The sequence below is a fragment of the Enoplosus armatus genome, chromosome 4 (assembly GCF_043641665.1).
Source record: "Enoplosus armatus isolate fEnoArm2 chromosome 4, fEnoArm2.hap1, whole genome shotgun sequence".
Lineage (NCBI taxonomy): Eukaryota > Metazoa > Chordata > Actinopteri > Centrarchiformes > Enoplosidae > Enoplosus > Enoplosus armatus.
In genome coordinates, this window is record NC_092183.1 from 9622554 (window position 1) to 9642589 (window position 20036).

The 20036-nt window shown below is 40.6% G+C and overlaps 4 protein-coding genes across 5 annotated transcripts; 2 read left to right on the top strand and 2 right to left on the bottom strand.

The window, feature by feature from the left end:
* Window positions 1–621: 621 nt before the first annotated feature.
* LOC139283739 (isotocin-neurophysin IT 1-like) lies at window positions 622–2109 on the top strand. Its single transcript, XM_070903768.1, has 3 exons — window positions 622–741; window positions 1159–1363; window positions 1964–2109. Exons 1-3 carry the CDS (start codon window positions 622–624, stop codon window positions 2107–2109), a joined length of 471 nt encoding a protein of 156 aa, XP_070759869.1.
* Window positions 2110–3750: 1641 nt separating this feature from the next.
* LOC139284455 (fatty acid-binding protein, liver-type) lies at window positions 3751–4525 on the top strand. The gene is made up of 4 exons (XM_070904732.1): window positions 3751–3817; window positions 3991–4163; window positions 4291–4383; window positions 4475–4525. The coding sequence occupies exons 1-4, from the start codon at window positions 3751–3753 to the stop codon at window positions 4523–4525; spliced, it is 384 nt and encodes a 127-aa protein (XP_070760833.1).
* Window positions 4526–5968: 1443 nt separating this feature from the next.
* Window positions 5969–12419, bottom strand: smyd1b (SET and MYND domain containing 1b). 2 transcript variants are annotated; one of them, XM_070904552.1, is made up of 11 exons: window positions 12301–12419; window positions 12059–12205; window positions 10912–11088; window positions 10295–10508; window positions 9444–9574; window positions 9193–9231; window positions 8086–8281; window positions 7094–7186; window positions 6775–6938; window positions 6471–6639; window positions 5969–6212 (listed from the first exon to the last, which is right to left on the bottom strand). In XM_070904552.1, exons 1-11 carry the CDS (start codon window positions 12417–12419, stop codon window positions 6048–6050), a joined length of 1614 nt encoding a protein of 537 aa, XP_070760653.1. In that variant the 3' UTR covers window positions 5969–6047. The 2 variants fall into 2 exon arrangements, with proteins under 2 accessions (XP_070760653.1, XP_070760655.1); XM_070904554.1 differs by lacking the exon at window positions 12301–12419 and having other exon boundaries at window positions 8092–8281; window positions 12059–12180.
* A 1125-nt stretch (window positions 12420–13544) lies between these two features.
* Window positions 13545–14795, bottom strand: sprb (sepiapterin reductase b). The gene is made up of 4 exons (XM_070904948.1): window positions 14697–14795; window positions 14390–14618; window positions 13914–14201; window positions 13545–13699 (listed from the first exon to the last, which is right to left on the bottom strand). The coding sequence occupies exons 1-4, from the start codon at window positions 14793–14795 to the stop codon at window positions 13545–13547; spliced, it is 771 nt and encodes a 256-aa protein (XP_070761049.1).
* Between the last annotated feature and the right edge of the window lie 5241 nt (window positions 14796–20036).

Below are 20036 nucleotides of genomic sequence, written 5' to 3' on the forward strand. Positions count from 1 at the left end.
TTCAGAGACGGACTTCTTCTCATGACCTTTGAAACTGTCTTTTTTCCACTTTCCCACATCTTTCCTGGAAAAGATACTTAAATAACGACGAAAATCCTTAAACTGTATCTCCGTTTTTTTTAGTAAAAGCAGATTGAAAGTTGTACTACGCTCGTGTCCACTCATGCTTTGAATAATCTCCCCGTTCTCCTCTTGACCTCTCTGACTTTCCTGCCATCTCTAACATGCACGGTCACGCACCACGAGCCCTCCGGTAATGATCCTCAATAGCAAGAAGCAAAGCAGGCCACAGTACCGCCTGGCCCTTTGACCTGCCCAGTGGTCAGCTTCATCTCAGGAGGTGACACTACCCCAAACGGGCTCATTAAGGATCTCTAAGTGGCTTTTGGGTTTCTGTGTCACTCTCAAAAGAAGCTCTGGAAGTATATAAGACATGTCAGGGGCACCAAGAACAGAAGACGCATCCAGGAGCATCTGAAAAGAACACTTAAAATCTACTGTTCATCCAGCGATTGAGCAACAAGTGAGTTTTGTTTCTGCAGATTTGTGGATATCTGTCTAGCTTTTTGTTTTAAATGTTTGATTACTAACTAGTTTTGCTGTTGCTTTCTCTCAGCAGAAATGACTGGAGCTGCTGTGTCCGTGTGCCTACTTTTTATCCTGTCTGTATGTTCAGCGTGTTACATCTCTAACTGTCCTATCGGTGGGAAGAGGTCCATCATGGACGCACCGTTGCGCAAGGTGAGCCGCTTTTACCACTATTTAACTTACTATGTGAAGTAACAAACTCAGACGCAGCATACATTTGTCTTGAAGGGTTTTATAATCTGTACTGCACATGACACCCTCTAGGAAGAAACCCCAATGGGAGCAACAGAGGAGGGATCCCTCTTCCAGGATGGACAGACAAGCAATAGACATAGCAATAAACTATGTCTATATATCATATAACTATATATAGTTGAATAAACAGTTGTTGGCTACATGTCAAAGTACCTTCCTCACATTTTTATTTGAATGTCAGCAATTGCACATAAAAGACTTGAGTTTGGACCAAGACTCTCAACCTCAAACATAAAAATTGTGCTAAACTGGCTGAATTGCTGTGACATTATATTCTAAGTAACAGCTATAATAAACAATCGTTTCCTCCTCCAGTGCATGTCTTGTGGCCCGGGAGACAGGGGTCGCTGCTTTGGCCCCAGTATCTGCTGCGGGGAGGGCCTCGGCTGCCTGCTGGGCTCCCCAGAAACAGCTCACTGTGTGGAGGAGAACTATCTGCTGACCCCCTGCCTGGCAGGAGGAAGACCCTGTGGATCTGAAGGGGGGCGCTGCGCTGCTTCAGGAATCTGCTGTGATGCAGGTCAGGAAGTACATTTACTAGTATTCACATCCTTAAACCTAAGTAAAAGCAGCAAAACCATTCTGTCAAAATACTCCCTTAAAAGTAAAAGTCCTGTATTCAAAACTAAGTACAGAAGTATTATTATTAAGTATAAAAGTAAAAGTAACTACGATGAAGGCAAATGGCTATTCTTCTATTGTTGAGTTCTATTGTTGTATTTATTATACCACTGAATTACTGCATTGCATTAAAAGAGCATTTTGATGCTGTAGTTGACCAAATCCCAACTCCTTACATTTACATACATTTTAATATGTTATTTTATATTGCCAGAATTAGAGGCTTAATTCCCATAAGAGCCAGTCACATTTTAAAGCTCTCTTGCCAATGTGCAATTAAATAAGCAACATAGTGTGTCTTCATATTTGAGTTCTGCTACTTCAGCCATTGTGAGCTTTGCTTTGATCATTTGCCCTCTTGTTCTGAAAGGGTTCACGGTCCCAGGTCACAACACCTGATAACAACATATTATGAAGTGTGTTTGCAATAACAGACAACTGTGGTGTGAGTAAAAGCTCCTCCCTCTTTTTTTTTTTTGTTGTCAAAATGCTGCCACAGAAAGTTGCGCCACAGACCAATCCTGTCTCATCGAGGAGGAAGGAGACGACCAAACCAGCCTATTTGAAGGCAGCGACCCCGGTGACATCATCCTCAGGCTGCTGCATCTGGCTGGTCACGCTTCTCCTCATCGAATTCACCAATGAGCCGCTCCTGACACCAAGGCCTCATGCGAAACTCTTCAGCTGTAGAGACAAATTTGGTCTTGTAGTTATAGATCCGTAGTTGTATTTCTCTGTTTGTCATCATCACTCTTTCCCCTGGAGTACTTCTGTAGAGTACCTTTGTCAATATATTTTTATGTATGAAAATAGGGATGAATACTGACAGTGGTCATCCAGATGTCTGCATGTTGAAATAAAGTTTTGAGAGAATATAAAGTGTTGTTTTTTGTATTTTAGTGCCACTGGACTGTGCGTAAAACTTCCAAAATGGCTGCAAAGTACACAGTTTCAAACCTTCCAAATCCTTTTTCTCTATCCAGTAAAGAACAAGTCAGCATAAAGCTTATCAGGCTGCACTGTTGCACTATATTCTACTATCACCAAATGTACAAAGCCCACAGTCGTCTTTATCTTTCAGATGTTCCGCTTTGCATAATCCTGTAACAGGCAAGGATCCTCGCATGAAGCTGTGTGTGTTTTTCGCAGCAACTCCAGTGACACAATATCACTGTTGCAACAGTCACCTTTGATCCATTTTTTTGTTAACTTCATGGTTTAACCATAAACTCTTGTTCAGTGTTAGAGGTGGACTCCAAACAAATTAATAATAGACACAGCAGATTGAAGAATACACAGTTAGTTGCCAATGTGCCTGATTGAATTGCTTCGTCATCTTGATCTGCTCTCGTTATTTTCAGGGAGCTTATCTTGAATAGTGACATCACCTGATTAAAGTACCATTGTAATTAAATGTATAGTTCGCAGTGACAGTGAACTCAAGCAGAAAATGCTATTCAAATGCATTTAGGAAAGGAGCATTGTGAATATAACATGAAAATTGTTTTAAAAAAAAAGTTTTCATCATTTATTTTGTTGGCATGAATCGGTAAACCTTTATTTTCTTCCCCCCCCCCCGCAGAAATGTTATCTGTGTTTTCTTGTTTTAGACAAAATAAGGAGAAATGTTTCCCCCGATATGGCCCCCATTGCACCCAGGCAAACTTTAAAAAGCAGATTTTATTAATGACATTCAGCTCTCAGAGAAAATACATCTTCTCTAAAGCTCTAGCTTCGGTAAAACTCCATCTTATTCATTATTATCACATAAAGATGCAGTGAAAAGGAAAAGGGGGAAAAAAAGTGAGAACAAAGAGGAGGAGGGAAGTCCTGAAAGAATCAGCTAAAGGAAAAACAAAAGAGAGGAAAACTGAGAGGAAAAGGAGAGAAAGCAGAAAACTGAAACCTGACATCAACATTACATCCTGTCAGCGGTTTTTAGGAGTTCACATTCATGCAATGTCATCATATGTTAGTGTGACTTTCAAGATCACTACATACATTTTCTTTGCATGAATCACACGTGACTTGACTTCAAAATACTGTCACACATTTACTATTTTGCATTAAAGGTTACCTAACTTTAGTCTAGTCACCTTGTACCCCCTTTATCTCTCCGTCCGTCCTTATCTAGTGGCGGTGGATCGTCTCTGAGCTCTGCTAGATGTGAAGTGGGGCTGGAGTTGCCTTAATTGGAGACACCTTTGGTTAATGATTGCAGTGCCAGAGTTGGAGAGTATAAAACAGGCAGACCCACTTCTTGCTTTACCTTCACTGTCTGTCACCATGTCTTTCTCTGGAAAATACCAGCTGGAGTCTCAGGAGAACTTTGAGCCTTTCATGAAAGCCATTGGTAAGTTTTCAGCTTTCATTCACGAGGTCTTTTTTTTGTTCAGACAACTAGCTTTCAAAGTGATTTATTTCACTGCAATTGTGAAGTGTTTAACTGGGATTTTCATTGATGTTGGCTGAAAACAAGTAAATACAACACTTCTTCTAATGGAGTCCGTTGCTTTTCTGTCTTAGGTCTTCCTGATGAGCTCATCCAGAAAGGCAAAGACGTTAAGAGTGTCTCTGAGATTGAGGAGACTGGTGACTCCTTCAAAGTTACGGTCACTACCGGCTCCAAGGTCCTCGTCAACAACTTCACCCTTGGAAAGGAGGCAGAGCTGGAGACCATCACTGGAGAGAAGGTCAAGGTAAGCTGGGACTAAACTTAAGGATGCAAAATGCATGCCTAACTAGAAACTTTAATTTTAATCTTTTTGCCCATTGGTCCAGAATTGCATAACGCATCCAGATTTAAACTTGTCTTGCTGCTTTCAGGCGGTGGTTCAGCGTGAAGGCAACAAGCTGAAGGTCTCCCTGAAGGGAATAGAGTCTGTCACAGAACTGGTGGATGGGAACACAATTGTCAATGTGAGTAGACAAAATGCTGTATTACTTTGATTTCTAGTGTTGACAAGTTTCTAATGGGACTTTTTTTTTTTTTTTTTTTTTGTTTCTCCAGACTATGACTCTTGGTGGCATTGTGTACAAGAGGACGAGCAAACGCATGTAAATTTCTGCACTTGGGATAATAAAAAATGTAAAACTCAATTGAGTTTAGTATTTTTATGGGGTTAACGTGTGTTTGGAATTGCCCGGCTAAAGGTCACTCTCCTGACTGCAGGGAGCGAGATTGAACTGATTATATAATGTGCAAGCGGTGCTTAAAGGGACTAACTCGGCCTGTGCTGGAAGTGTACACAAGCAAACTAAACTTGCCCATCAGTCTGCAGCTGACTCATGTGACTCCCTTCTCACGATGTCTTAAAGCATAAAGGAAGTCTATCAGTGTGTTCACTGGGCTGTACATGTTGGAAAGCTTGAAGGAAGCACAACATGACACATGTTTGACTTCAGCTGCATACTGGAGTGTTAACCTGAAATTAATCAGGGTGCAGAAATGCCAGTGGACAGCAGAGGGAGTCTGACTTGCCACAGAGGACAGTAATGTGCAGTAAACTGTAGGGAGTCAGGGTTGCCTCAGTCTAATAATTGTGCTCCAACTTAACCCAGCAGCTGGCATAGCAAACATCAGTGGCTACAAACTGCTTGGCATACATTAATCTTGTCTCCCACTGGTGGCATTAGTCAGTTTTTTTTTTTTTTTTTTTTTTTTTCCCTTAACTGTTGATCCCAGGACCGATTCCTTCAGCATGGTCCTTAAGGAGCCTGTGTCTCAACCAATTCATGCCATGTTGCATCATTGATGTGCAGCTTGAAAAGATGATGCAAGAATTGCTTTTTTAAATTTATATTTCGGGCTTTTCATTTTCCATTTCCAACATTTATAGTTTAAATATTAAAATTTGCTTTTTCTTTGACATTTCTTTCTAACTTCTGTGTGATATCCTCATACAGTAATACTGCCCACTTTGCAAACATACCGTCTTTCCTCCAAACGGAGCTATAAAGGGACAATGCATACCATATTTTCCCTGAGGGCACGGTGCACTAAAAACAACTGGGGAAGAAAAAAAAAACTTCACCCCAGGATTAATGGGCTGTCTGTAGTCCACTGGGTTGGAATAGCTAATTGAAATATCACAGCGTCTTCTGTTACGTAAGTGCAGGCCACAATTATTTAAAAAGCTGGTGTTTTTGTTTGGGATACTGGGGTTCAAAGCTTTGCCTTTATTAATAGGTAAACTGGTAATGTATTTCCTGCTCTAGTACAAGATGAGAACCATAATCAAGCGGTCTCACATTAAACCAGCACAATTTAATTTAATATAAGAAACCTGAACTGACGTCAGGGAGCATGGCTGATGTATTGATGGCATAATGACCAACAGGTGCACAAGTGCTTGCGCTGCATGCTTTTTTTTTTTTACTGTGTAATATTATGGTCAATGTCTGTAGTTCCACTGGGTTGAAGTTCGACATCTTTTTAATGGAAAGCATAACTACAAAAGTGAGTGATACAGAAAATGATCATGTGACTAAACATGTAGACTCACACACCAACACTCAGAAAGCTGTTAACAGTAAACAATAGGATGGTTTTCTTGATGGTTTGATGGCTGCAGTGCTGAGATTTACTTCCTCCGGTGGAAGAGATTCTTGATTCCCTCCTCCACAGACTTGGGTTCGTGCATCATGGTCATTGGTCTGTTCTTCAGAGCTGCCTCTCTCATACTGTGGTAAACATACTCGTTCTGCTTGAACATCCTCAGCTCCATCTCTGTCTGCATACGCATCGCCTGTAGAAATATCAGGAGGGAAACATCAGCGCTTAAAATGTTCACCCATGAGTTATCTCTAGTGTACAATAAGGCCTGTGACCCGGCCAATTTTGAGTACAATTTGAGGTCACTTTGTGGTATTTATACTTAAAATGGTAATCTATAGATATTTGCTCAAGTTTCACCCAAAAATATCATTTTAACAGAGCCAAAGAAAAGCTTAGCCGCATCCAAATGCAGTTTTATAAGCAGATTTTGATATTATGACATATTTACCTCCAGGTCCTTGGTGATGGGGTGTGTTGGGCCATGGGTGACCATGAGGATGGCATAGGCCTTGCAGATCATCCCGTGGCCAATCTCTATCTCCCCAGCTTGCCAGTGAGTCACTCCTGCTCGCATAGCAGCCATACCGAGAACAGCATTGTTTGGGTGGTACAGTTTTCTGTCAGGGGGAAGATATTTGATTTATTCACTGTTTCACACTTTTTAATCATGTCTATAATCATTATTGGATTGGATTCCATGTGCAAGATGCTCATGTGAATCACAACCGACAGCTCAGTATCTTTGTACTTACTGGTATCCCTCCACCATTTTGCGGGCGTAGTCTGAGGCGTCATTAAAGTATTGCAGGTAAGCTTGCACCTCACTTAATGTGCTCCACATCCTCAGCAGGTAGATGTGAGTGTCAGCCAACACCGGCTCTGTTTTCTCTATGCAGTCCTTGCAGGTTTTTACCACCTGAACAGACAAAAAAGAGAAAATCTTTTAAAAAGTGAAAGTAGGGCAGAGTGTCGGTAAGATAGAGGGAAAAAAACTGTTGTGTGATACAAAACAGCTCTCTGGAGCTATTTAATCTGTTTTGTATTGGTGTTTCAGGTGATTTTATACAATACCTCATGGTAGTCACCATTCAACCGAGACTTCTCCATCTTCTCCAGCATTTGAAAGCAATAATCTGTTGCCTCTTTCACCTGTTCCTCTGTAGGCTAAGAGTTGAACATGGGAGACATTGATCAAGTATTAACACTTTGACAATGAAATACACCATTAAAAATGTGATATAAACACACTAACACACCTCGTCTAGGCTCATTAAGGTGAAGGCCTGATTATTTTGTATCTTAAGGAGACCTTTGACCTGCTGAAGGGGCCCTGTCCAAGACTTATGATTATTATTAGAGAGCCAAATCCGGAATATCATAACAGTTTTGCTGTTTCTATTGTTAAAGATTTGTTAAAGACTTTTTTTTACTGTGGGTAGTCCCTGACACATGCTATTAATAACTTCTGACCAACACATACAACCTACTCTACAAACACACACACACACACACACAGAGCGGACTGGTAATCGTCACACTGACAGTTGAAGTGTAGAACCTCGTGTTTCACGGATTCAGATAAAGTCAAGCCATCATTCAAGGCCACAGAATCACTACACTTTTTATAATGTGCGATGATTGATTTATACATCTCAGACTATTAAATGGTAAATTGTAAGCAGTTTGGTATTGGAGGTTGAATGTAAATGACATAATATAAAATAGATTTGACAATAGCTCCTGGTACTTGGTAAAACACTGAATAACAGTGACGACCTTGAAGTAATCGAGTAAATTTAATTTACTGAAGTAATTCATTCATTTTCTCCTCACTGTTTCTCAAAGGCATGTGTGAACGCTTGCACATACACACCGTTTGGAAGCTGAATCCATTGGGAGTTATCTTTGCTTAAAATAGCCACTGTGGCTCTGCTTCTCATGTTTCCCGTCTGTCCTCATCACCCATGTCAGGACTAAATGCAGCGATAGGGATTGGTCCTTTTTGCCTCGTGCAGTATAAAGATAATTCTCTCGCTTCATGAAAAGCAACAAAAACAACAAACCTTGACTCCGTCCTCTTCCTTTCCCCCCAACTTCAAGTCGTCTTTGATGCGGCTCTTGCAGTGCTCACATGTGCAGTCAAAGAAGTATTGTGTTTTCAGCAGTCTTTGTCTCTCCTCTGACAAATTCAAGAAGTCCACATATGAGACTGTCAGCTCCTCTCCCTCTGCGATCTTACCGAGAGAACGCAGCTCGATCCTGAGGAGGAGAAACACAGTTAAATGCAAGCAGATGTGCGGAAGCAGAATTACTTGTTTAATGTAGTCTTTCATATAATGATTGATGGTGAAACCCTGTTCTGTAGTGTGGCTTTCAGTTCAGTCAATCCAGTTATTATTATTAAAGCAGCAGAATATTTTATACACCTGTGGACCATTTTTAGCAGATATTTTCTTCCATTTGTTGTTCAGTTGTTTTTAAGTTTTCCCCATTTGACTTGTTTGTAAACTTGGAATTTCTTTCCACATTTAACAAATGTGTGACAAACCTATCCACATTTAGTAAATGCTAAAGCAAAAAAAAGTAATAAAGGCTTAAATATGAGATAATTATGAATATTTAGTTTAAAAATTGATGTTGAATATAGTTTTTGTCACGTTTCAGCCTGGTGTTACATGGTGTTAGAGGTGAACTAATAGGAATGAAAGTTGTTAGAGAAGCTGCTAATCCACTCTTACACAGCAGTGTGTGTCGGCATGATGGACAGACACAGTGCGATCACACACACGGACAGACACACAAAGTGAAAAACCAGCAGTAGAGTGAAACTTTGTGTGGAAGTGACAAACAGTTAGATAAAGATGTGTGGTTGAAAAACGAGCTTTCGGCAGGTGGAGAAATGTGCAGGGAAAAGACCTTACCAGCCTTTTGTTATACTAAATAAGCTAATTAAAGTTAGAGCATTCAAGTAGCATGTTGACATATTGATGTGAAAACTGAGTCACATCAAGCCTATACAGTGTACCCTACAGAGATTTTCTACAATGGATGGAGTGGGAAGGAGGATGGCGGTTATATGCAATGATATGTTGATTAAGCTTTTGATGCCATAGTCTCAATGGTGCTCTAATAAATAACACTTAAAAAAGGTTTAGGTTGAGGTAACGCACCTCCGTTGAGAATGAAACATAGTATTCACAGCCGATTGACTGAAAGACAAACAGGAAGCAGTTTTACACCAAATGCAACCTGACAAACACTCATTCACACACAATACACAACCGCACGCAAACACACACACACACTCTGAAAACATTAGGCATTTTAAATGTTTAATCAAGTTAGAGTCCATTTCAGCTGAATATAAACAACATGTTGAAAGGGCAAATATCACTGGAGAACACTTTGTTCTTTTACTTACTTGCCGTGGTTGAGGATCACAGTGCAGTTCGGCCAGCAGTCATGATTCACTAGACACAAATTTGGGAAAAGACCAACTCCTACTGCCTGAAGGCCCCTCTGGTCACTCACAGTGAAACCATTACAGTTAACCTGGGAGGAAGAGGGGAAATATTCACGTGAACACAGTGCTGTTAAGAGTTTATAATCTGCTTTTGAAGCTCTGTACAAAACAACATGTGCACATTGAGAATTTGAAAAAGCTCTCTTAAGTATTTTTCACTGTTCTTCAGGGTGTCTCTCTTTTTTTTTTAGGGTCAAAGGACAAAAATAAGGTAATGTGGCTTCATCAAACCAATATGTAGTTCCTGTTGTTGTGGATAGACTCAGACTCAGACAGGATATGAAATGAGAAAAAACATTTCTGCTACACAAATTACGTTGTCCTTATCAAATCAGGTAGTCGTCAGTCATTGGTAAACACGTCACATAATCTGCACTACAGGGTGAATATTGTTTCTTATTGTCAGCAGCCTGGACATGTACAGGTTAAATATAACTTTTGTGAATAAGAAGTTACAACTGGGGCTGTAAACTCAGGTATGAATGCCTGAGTTTACCACTGGTATTTACTGTTTGTCAGCCATTGTTGGTGGTAAAACATATTTGATTTTACGAGTTGACAAGGACGACTGAACGCATTAGTTTTTGTCTCTGGGAGGCTCAACGGTCTAATTTGGAGAAGAGGGACAGGTTCAGCTCACTATCTCTGTGTCTTTTGAATACAAAAGCCCCTGATTTTACAGGTTTTAGAGCCACATTACAAGAAAATGAGAAAAGGCCTATAAAGGGATAACACATATATAAACGCACCACTCCAAAAAGATGTGAGACGATGTCAATTGTGTGCTGCTTGCTGTTACGGGGCCAGTAGTCCAGGAAGTTGTGGATGTCCACTTTGAACTCCTTCAAATCATCCTCTTGCATGTCAGCAATGTGGTCCTCCAGCTCCTCCAGCGTGGTCAGCTGCGCGTCAGACACCACGCTCCCCTCCTTGTCAAGGCGCCACATGATGTGGGCCACCAAGCTGACGACAAAAGAGAACAATGAAGAAAAGGAAGACTTGTGACTTTGAGGGACTTCACAATAAACTCAGACACACATTATCTCGAGACTAATTTGAAGGACTTGTTGACACTAACTCACTTGATTAAATGTGTCTCTCTGTTTTCTAATATCACCTTGAAATCAACTTGAACCATCAAGCAAAATCAACATTAGACATCAACACCAAAGCAGCCTCTTGTTTTCTGAGTTAGCAGGATGGTCTTGCAAAAGTGGACTGTAGAAAACAATTTAAGAAGCCAACCACACAGAGAAACACAAAGAAGAATATTTTCTCTGAGTGTGTGGCTTCTTTACCTGTGTTTAGTCAACAGTTTCATGTAAGACCTTTCTATCACTCCCTATTTCCTTTTCCTCCCACTTACCGGATGTTCTCATTCGGCGCTTTGCCATAAGCTTTGATGGCACCACATTCTTGCTTGTGTTCGGCCCAGCCGGCACGCTGGCAGGTTCGGTCACAATAATGAGCAAATTTGCACTGGCCGCACCTCTGTAGCTTGTCTTGTCTGCGGAAACAGGAGTGGCAAATACGCTCTGCTAGACTACAGAAAAGGAGAGGAAACGGAAAAGGTAAAGATGTTATGATCCGTATATTACAGCACACATATATTGTGAAAGTTAAGCATGTTGGCTTTATCTTACTGGTTATTTTTCTCCTTTTTATATGTATTTCTACCATCTTTAAAAACAAACGTTCAGAGTCTTTCTATATTATCCATCAGATCATATAATATCATCACAAAACATTCTCAACTCAACGTCCCCATACTGCATCTCACAGTCTTCATCAGCAGAATGAAGACGTTCCAACAAAGATAGTAAGTAACTAAAGATTAGGATTGCTGGGATTATGGGTACTTCTAAAATAGATGAGGTTTCATGTAAAAACAGTAAATTCGGACCTTATATGAAAACGCATTTTAAAACATTAAGTATAACACCTACATTTTCTTGGATTTTACACCCTATTCTCATTCAGAACGTTCGGTATAAGATATTTTTAAAGATATTTTCAAACAATAATTTAAACTCCCTTTGAAATTTGGTATTATTTAAGCGTTATTGCTTGAAAAATACAAATGCAAAAATTTTCATCAGTCACAATTTTGTTTTGCTCATTTAGTGGCAAGTTTGTCCTGTAATTTCCAAGTCTAAACTTATGACTTTTGTTTCTTATTGTTCCAGAGAAGGCGGTTGTTATTTAGTGTTTGCTTGTTCTTTCATGTTACCAGCACTTATTTAGTTACAGTTATGTAAAGATATCCCCCTGGGGATGAGCTCTCTACAGTGGACAGTTGAACATCACCATGATGACGTAACATACAGTAAGAATAAAACACTCATTATCAAACCACAGTAAAATGAGGTCTTCTAAATCAGGAAAACATAAGATATTGTGGATAAATTGTAAATCTAGAGAGAAAAAATGACCAAATATCCCCATAATGGCCACACCTGAACACATCCCCCACTACTGAGCGTCCACATCCACAATATGCATCATTACCGTACCTGTCAAACACAACAGCTGCGAGACTGGGCTCGGAAAAAATGACATCTCCGGCCCAAAACTCCTTAGTAGCCTTCAGACCCCTCCCCTTTCCAGGTGAGTCAAATATTGCCACGTTCTCCATGGTATCCGCACTGGTTCCTGAGACGCTGGTGAACAGTGAGTAAGTGGTGATGAGAAAAGAGTGTTTCAGTGGTGAAGAGAAGCTAAATGCAGCGATAGGGTAGTTGAGGAACTCGTAGACCAATCCGTGCCCTCTTCAATGACAACTGCACATTCCACACCCAAGGTACTAAAATAGCCGCCCACCTCTTGAACTGTACCAACAGACACAGAAAATGGGTTGGTGGCAGTTTGTCTCATTTGTCCACTGAGAAATAAAATGTCTCGAAAGGATGGACATGTCATTAAAACCGACAAACTTGTCTGAAAGTAACACCCCTGAAACTCGCTGTCGTTCTCTCAGATCCTTTCATTTATTTGAATTCACACTTTCTGTTTTTTGTCCTGTTAACTGGCAGAACCCCCCCACCCCCGACCATGAATTGGTAGGTGTCTGGTCCCTGAGGGTTATTTTTGGCCCCCAGTTGGGGCTGTCTATCAGGGGTGTGTGGTGACGTTGGACAGCTGCGAGAAATTTGAAGTCAGAGCTGATCTGTTTCTCTGCCTCTACACTGTTCTGGTGCTTTCTGTACCTTCCTCCCTCTTCTGCAAAATAAGTTATTACATAACAGAACATCATTGCTTTCACACCACAAAGCTGCCCCCCCTCCTACTCTAGGGTCCCCAGAACGCAGGTCAGACCCCACAACATGAGTGGACTACACACACACACATATATACATAACCAAAATTGTACAAATTACATACTTTATACAAAAACTCTATATTCATACATATATATATATATATAAAAATCATTAATTCATTCAACAGTTGGGTTGAAGATGTTTGTCCATTTACTTAGTGATTAACAGCATGTTTTACATCAGCAACAAACACAAAGTATACATACAATGAACAGACAATAGAAATAAACTGCAAAAGCAAACGGTTTAAATAATTAACATTATTTAAATTAGACTATACATAGATATTTTCTTACATTTAGAAAAATAAAAAACACGATAACTTGAAGAACATTAATTTGACAAGACAACATCACAGATTAAACACATAATCAATATCACAGCAACTGAGCAAACACATGAATAAACAAATTCAACAAGATTTGAGGCCTTCAGACAGAGTATTTATAAAAGCTAAGTTATGCATTATATATACTGTACTAGGCACAGTAATTATTGTACATGTTCCCTGTTAAAAGAAATGTAGCTACTGTGCTGTGATCTATTTGTTTCTATCCTTAACTATTTCCCTGAAGAGCAGCAGCCAACAGCATGGGTTTTTTCTAACTTAAGCGTGCGAGTGACATTCAGTAATTTACACTACAAGGACACCATTATTCTTCACTGTCTGATATCGATATCACACTTCGAAGAAGTCGAGGTGTGCCCCCGAGGGGAAGTCATTGTCCAGAAGCAGCTTCATCAGTTTGGCCGCAGACTCCTGACAGGGGAACAGCTGATGATTGACGCCTGTTAACCTCCGAATGTCCCTCTGCATCTCTGTGTCCATGGGACCTGAAGGAAACCAGAAGGATTAGTTGCCTTTTGTGCTGTATTTTGCATTCATACGAGATGCTTAAATATGGACATTCAGTACATTCTTTGAGCTTCTTTTCTTTTCTCAAAATCTTCTACACACAAGTGACTCATTTACTCAAGTATTACTCATACTAGAGTAAATCTACTTAGTTACATTCCAGCCCTGGTCAGTACATAGAGTTGTATATACCTGGAGAGTAGCTGAGGACTTTGACATTTGGCTCCTCCTCAGCCAGCACCCTGAACATAATCTCTCTGGCTGCTTTGGCTGTGCAGTACAACACCCAGGACGGTAAGGCCTGCCGTGCAAAGATTGACGAGACATTCACCACGCTCCATCGCAGGCCCGGTCTGCATGGAAATACCTGCAGGATTCCTGCAGTCAGCACCAGAGCAGAGCTAACGTTGAGGGACAGATAGGAGTTCACCGCCTCAGGATCGGTGAAACTCGCAAACCGGGAAATGTCATCCAAAGAGGCTGGGAGCAGAGACAGAGAGAGAGAGAGAGAGAGAGAGAGACAGAGAGAGAGAGAGAGAGAGAAAGAGAGGATGGGTTGATGTGGGGAAGGAGGTAGAAAGGTAATACGACAAAGGGAATAACATGTCTTAACATGAGATGAAATGAGAGCAGCATACAAAATCAGCACTGGTTGATTTACGACTCACCAGCATTGTTGATAAGAAGCACGTGATCTATTTCATTTACAGCTTCCTGCCTTGCCGCCTTTATTGTTTCATTCACCCCCTCTCTCGTGCTTAGATCGACAGCTATGCAGTGAACCACCAGCTGCTGTTCCTCAGAGAAGCTCTGCAGCTCCTCTTTTGACTCTTGCAGCAGAGTCTCAGTGCGAGCCACCAGCAGGAGGACAGAGCCGGGCTCCAGCGAGTGGGACACCTGGATGGACACAAGACAATTGTTTGTTTGCTTGTCCTTTTTTCTTATCTTCTTTTTTTCTACAACTTGAACACTTACTTTGTGTGCCAGCGCCCGTCCAAATCCCTTAGAGGCTCCTGTGATGATGCAGATGCCCCGGCCCAGAGTCCTGGGGTTTGTGGAGTAAATGTCTGACATCCTGTCAAGTTTTCTAAAACACTGATGGTCAGTGGAAAAACTGTGAAAAAGTGGATGAGAGATGAGGATTACAGCTAATGTGAAATGAGAGGACAAGAGCCCACTGCTTTTGTCAGCTTGTGAGAAGGATGTGAACGCCGAGCTGCTTTTATAACCCAACATGAGCAGGCAGAACTAATGCATTTCACGTGTTATATTTCACAGTGAAAAGAGAGTTAAAAGAAAAGGAGAATTAAATTAATCTGCCTGGAGTGTGCCACATTAGTAAATGGAGTAACTACACATTTAAAGGCCTCTAAAAATATTCTTTAAAACTATTTTTAAGATTATCATCATTTAACTATAAATCTAATCAAGCACTTTGTAAAATGCTATTTATTGATAATAATGAACAAATAATTAAGATTTTAATACGCAAAACTACAATGAAGCATGACCACAGATAGAAGTTATAGTGGTTTCTTCTAGTACAGTATGTAGTACAACCTTCTTGTTGGTTATTGTACTGCATTGTTTCATTCTGCTTCTTTAGCATGAACCCCAAACAGACCAAATTGAAAATGAAAAACTGACATTAAAAGAGAGAAGCACAAGATACACATTCAATTTTCTGATTCTTAATAAACAAAATGTATGTTACAAAGGTTTTGCATTTGTGACTTCCCTTGAGTCTGCAGACAGACACAACAAGGGGGGAGAACAGAGATATATACAAAGAGCTATGGGGTCCAATTTAGCTTAGCTGGCTCGAAGAAATTATAGCGCCCCACAGTGGCCAAAGGGAGCCAGAGAATCCCTGGAGACCCAAGAGATGCAGCCAGTGTCTTTCCAAACCCTGCTTACAGCAGTATTGCAGTTGTGAAAGTCCCAGTACAGGCTGCCAGTAAATAGACACCACTGCCCCCTCATGGGCAGTCAAGTAAATGTCACAGAAAAAGTGCCTCCTCTGAGAGATTTACCAATTTCATAGCATATAAAGATAAAGATGTGTAACTAGCTCTGGAAATGTGATAACTTGTAAATTAAATTCAATAGATAATCACGTATTGGATCATGCAGAAAAGTGTCTTAAGTAAGTTTGTGCAGTCTTCAGGGTCAGAGTACTGCTGGTCTTCTATTCTACCAGGTAGCTAATTACATTCACCTATTCCCAGTCCCAGCATTTGTTAGTCACAGCAGGTATTCTGACATATCACAGCAGGAAAGGGTATCACGAATAACATTAATGTTATTGTATTACTGTATGTGTGCTTGTTCCCACCAAAGCCCTGCTATTGTGCATGCTTTTTTTTATAGTTATAATTTACAGCTTTTCCTGCTGTGAAAACCAAAATGTAGATCTTGAACCATTAAACTCCCTCTGGGATCCCGCTTAATCACACACATAACTCTGTAACATTGACATGAATGTATGTAGAAATTCTTTCCACAAAAGGAAATGCTTTCTAAAATGTAAAGACTCTGGTAGCCACCCTGGACTTTTGGATTTACTGTGCATGTGTGCTTTGTGCCTGGGATGTTCAGCTCCCATCCTGCAGGGGACACACTGGTCCTCATTTTCCTCACCCCTTTAGCAGTAAAGAAAAGGACGAGCAAAAGAGAAACGTTAGCTCAAAATACCTGTAGAGAAAGAGATAGCTTTTCTTAATGCAAATGCTGACGGAAAACACAACAGTGAACAAACCAACAGTAGAAAACATAACAGGAAAGCAAGTGAAGTTTAGACAATCAACAACAACTGAAAGGTATACTGACAAAAACACACAGTCATAATTAAGTGATTCAAAAAAATATGAGGAACAAGAATTCCACAATAAAGTGCTGCACACTGGGTAAAAAACATTGAGTGAAAGAAAATAATGTGGTAAATCTTCAGAGTGCATTGTTGTGTGTGTGCAAGCCACCAACACGTATTAATGTGGACAAAACTAAACTGGAAGTCAATATGAAAGGAGAAAAGGGAAACTGTTTTAACAACAAAAGGCCAGGTCATACAGAAATAAGACAATGCATAGAGAAATAACAGGAGGCTTTGAGGAAATGCCAAGTAAAGATGACAAGCAGTCACGACTTGTAACGCAGCCCAACTGAGGACTGAAACATCCGTCACAGACCACTGAAGAAGTGTGTTCAAACCAGGATCAGGGGTCTTACTCCTGACACAAAACCAGGACAAGCTGCTTAATATTGAGTTTCACGACTTGGCGGCAACTTGTGTGACCACAAGCAAGTCAGTGATTTGACTGATAATTGCTATCGCTACATTTATCAATTAAGTTTTTCAATTATTACATGTGGACAGTGGAGTCTGAAAGGACACCATGTTAACCAGGCAGGGCAGGTCTAATGAAAGATGCTACTGAGTTGAATTATGGTAAGTGTAGGACCCAGTTTATTAGCTTGACCCATATCAGGGACTAAAAATTCAGATATCTCGCCCTCGCACTTATCCTGGCACAAAAGACTAGTATGGATAATTTAAAGCTGCTCTAGTCAATATCATTATACGAACAATGGGTCAAATCCCTTTGTCGAATGTAAAAGGTGTCGTCCGTAGTGACAAACCCACTGAGAATAATTTTTTCATTGTTTTAGCATCTTTCAGCTCAATGTTTTGGTTCAGTCTCACTGCTCTCATGAACGTTGTTTTCAGACGCAACAAGCAACTGTACACGAGCTGCCCGGCACCAAACAGCAGACAAAGTTAGCAACCAGCTGGTGAACACAGTGGAGCATTTAGCAGCTCAAGAGACAGATGTGTATCTCCAGAAGGAGTTGGTGGAGACCAAAACGGAGCCGAAAGAAAGTGAGTGTAGTTAGTTTCTTTAGGTGGAGAGAAGTGGATTTAAGTTAAGGTAATTTATGTTCTGTATCACATGGTCTTTCTTCAAAATGGGTGAAACTGACCTGATTTAAGGGTGACCCAAACTGAGATGCCAGCAAAAACTTAAAAATGGATAAAGCATAAACTGTAAAATGGAGCATGGCCATTGAAACAAATCATAGTTTCCTAAATAAATAAATAAATAAAAGCATTTATCTGGTGATGCATCCAGCATCAGTACTGTTTCCATTTAGTGTCTCATCCACTTCCATCCGTCCACCTTCATCCATCCATCCATCCGTCCAGGGGACTGTATATGACTCTATAGGCTTTTCCCGAGAGAGAGCACTGGATTAATGCCAAAAGGGGGCGTTTGTATCATGCAGCCGGAGGGGCGGGACCAGAGGTGGGTGTGTGTCTCTCAGCTGATGCGCGTATCAACCGACCGACTCCATCATCAGCATCCGACGCTGACAGCGGTCGAAGACGGCATCCCTAATATTACCGACCCACGGTAACATCGCAGAATAATTCAGAGCCCGGCCGACCAGGACTGACGTTGTTGCTGTCTTGTGACAATATTGTTTATTGAGGCTGCCATCTTACAAACCGCCGAGCTGCAAAATAGTGAGTAGCCTTTGATGATGGACCGCCAGGATGCTACAATCGGTAAATCAAAGCTACTGTCGTCAATGTCAATGACGCTGTGCATTTTAATTTAGATGCATTTGTTTTTTATACAGCGATGGTCGTGCGCTTGTTTCTTGTCACGGGCCTAGCGAGTAATTGTTTGGGAGCGCAGTCGATTCAGGGCTTGATGCGGATGCTGCTAAAGCCGCCCTTGCCGCCCAGGGATGCAGAGAAAAAGGGAGAGAGAGGGGGAGTCGTGAGGGGAGGGGATAGAGCCAGAGCAGCAGATAGATAGGCAGTGTATTTTACTACTACTACTATTCACCCAAGTGGAAGTAAACCTCTAGTAAATGGGCTGAGAAGGGGAGGTGCACTGGCATGACTGCGTATCTATCTATCTATCTATCTATCTATCTATCTATCTATCTATCTATCTAACCAGGGTAATATGCTACTGTATGATTTTGGTGATGTGAATGTTCATATGTGAGCAAGCTCTTTAATGCTTGACGTTGTAATTCAGTGTAGTTGATGGCTGCAGAGTATAGCCATTTAAACATAATAGCCTGTCTACAAACATATTTATTATGTTTATTATATTTAGCACATAGTCCTCATAGTTTATTATATTTAGCACATAGTCCTCTTATTCCCAAACATATACTCCACTGAGTTACCAGTTTATTAGGTACACCTATCTAAAACAAATGCGGTCTAATACAACAGTCCTACGTTTGTGAAGGTTATAAATTGTGTTTTAGTTGTTGTTTGTGGGGATGTTGAATTGTATTAATTTCTGCCTTTACTACATAGGAGAGAGTGAATGGCTAACTGGAAAGAAAGGGAAAGAGTTGTAGTTGACATGCAACAAAGGTCCCAGGCCGGACTTAAATGGGGATGTTGCAGTTACATGGTCAACACACTAAACCCATAGACCACCAGGACGCCCACTGAGAAGTGTAATCTAATATCTAGTCTACTTTCGTTGATATAAATGGGACACAAAATACTAAAAACACAGTCACAGTATAATGCAATGACGTTATTTATTTTGTACACCAAGCTAAAAATAGTTCAGTCTAATACAACATCTTTGGTTGAAACTGTTTTAAAGAGGTGTTGATTCAAAGTTGCTAATATTTTGTCCATCCCTGTTAAGCCAGGGCCAGAGAAACTTGCTAGGTGGGTCTATTGAGCCTCCCACACTCACATTCCCCCCAACCCATTTTACCCAAAGTCCTGGAAACCAACCAGTGTACCTAAACTGTCAGTTATCTTGCAATTATTTGATTAAACACAAATTTGCTTCACAATATGCAGCATGGGATATAATATTAACTGAGGGTATAGTTAATAGTAAGGTATTAAAGGTATTATAGTAGATTTTGATAAAGGGCCCCTCTATAAGAGATTAGATAAAAATACGAGACCCAGTAGGGATTTACCATTTCAGTTTTTATTGTGTTTTATTGGTGTAACTGCCACTCAGACAACCTTTGGTGTTAGCAGTTGCCCGCTTTGCCCAGTTGGTAAACCAGCTATGAGTATAACAAAATACAATTCAACAGCACCACAGACTGCAGCCTCCAAAATGACCATAAAGAATCAACTAATCTCTAGTTGATCTCTAAACAGTTTCAACAGAAACCTTCATGAAGGTAAGATTTATTGTAGGGCTCTTGTATTAGCCTGCATTCATTTTAGCTAGGTGTAACTAATATACTGGCAACTGAGTGTACACTGGGTGGACACATAAGGGATACCTGTAGACTGCAGCCTCACGCAAA

Excerpts from the sequence above, each read along its gene's own strand:
- smyd1b (XM_070904552.1), bottom strand. The coding sequence starts at position 12,419 with ATGAGACAAACTGCCACCAACCCATTTTCTGTGTCTGTTGGTACAGTT. Across the intron at positions 6,640-6,774 it reads AAAATGGTGGAGGGATACCA|AAAACTGTACCACCCAAACA; the intron begins GTAAGTACAAAG and ends TCCCCCTGACAG. Across the intron at positions 6,213-6,470 it reads CCATCACCAAGGACCTGGAG|GCGATGCGTATGCAGACAGA; the intron begins GTAAATATGTCA and ends ATATTTCTACAG.
- sprb (XM_070904948.1), bottom strand. The coding sequence starts at position 14,795 with ATGTCAGACATTTACTCCACAAACCCCAGGACTCTGGGCCGGGGCATC. Across the intron at positions 14,619-14,696 it reads GACGGGCGCTGGCACACAAA|GTGTCCCACTCGCTGGAGCC; the intron begins GTAAGTGTTCAA and ends GTGTCCATCCAG. Across the intron at positions 14,202-14,389 it reads GCTTCTTATCAACAATGCTG|CCTCTTTGGATGACATTTCC; the intron begins GTGAGTCGTAAA and ends CTCTGCTCCCAG.
- LOC139284455 (XM_070904732.1), top strand. The coding sequence starts at position 3,751 with ATGTCTTTCTCTGGAAAATACCAGCTGGAGTCTCAGGAGAACTTTGAG. Across the intron at positions 3,818-3,990 it reads GCCTTTCATGAAAGCCATTG|GTCTTCCTGATGAGCTCATC; the intron begins GTAAGTTTTCAG and ends TTTCTGTCTTAG. Across the intron at positions 4,164-4,290 it reads TCACTGGAGAGAAGGTCAAG|GCGGTGGTTCAGCGTGAAGG; the intron begins GTAAGCTGGGAC and ends TGCTGCTTTCAG.
- LOC139283739 (XM_070903768.1), top strand. The coding sequence starts at position 622 with ATGACTGGAGCTGCTGTGTCCGTGTGCCTACTTTTTATCCTGTCTGTA. Across the intron at positions 742-1,158 it reads TGGACGCACCGTTGCGCAAG|TGCATGTCTTGTGGCCCGGG; the intron begins GTGAGCCGCTTT and ends TTCCTCCTCCAG. Across the intron at positions 1,364-1,963 it reads AGGAATCTGCTGTGATGCAG|AAAGTTGCGCCACAGACCAA; the intron begins GTCAGGAAGTAC and ends ATGCTGCCACAG.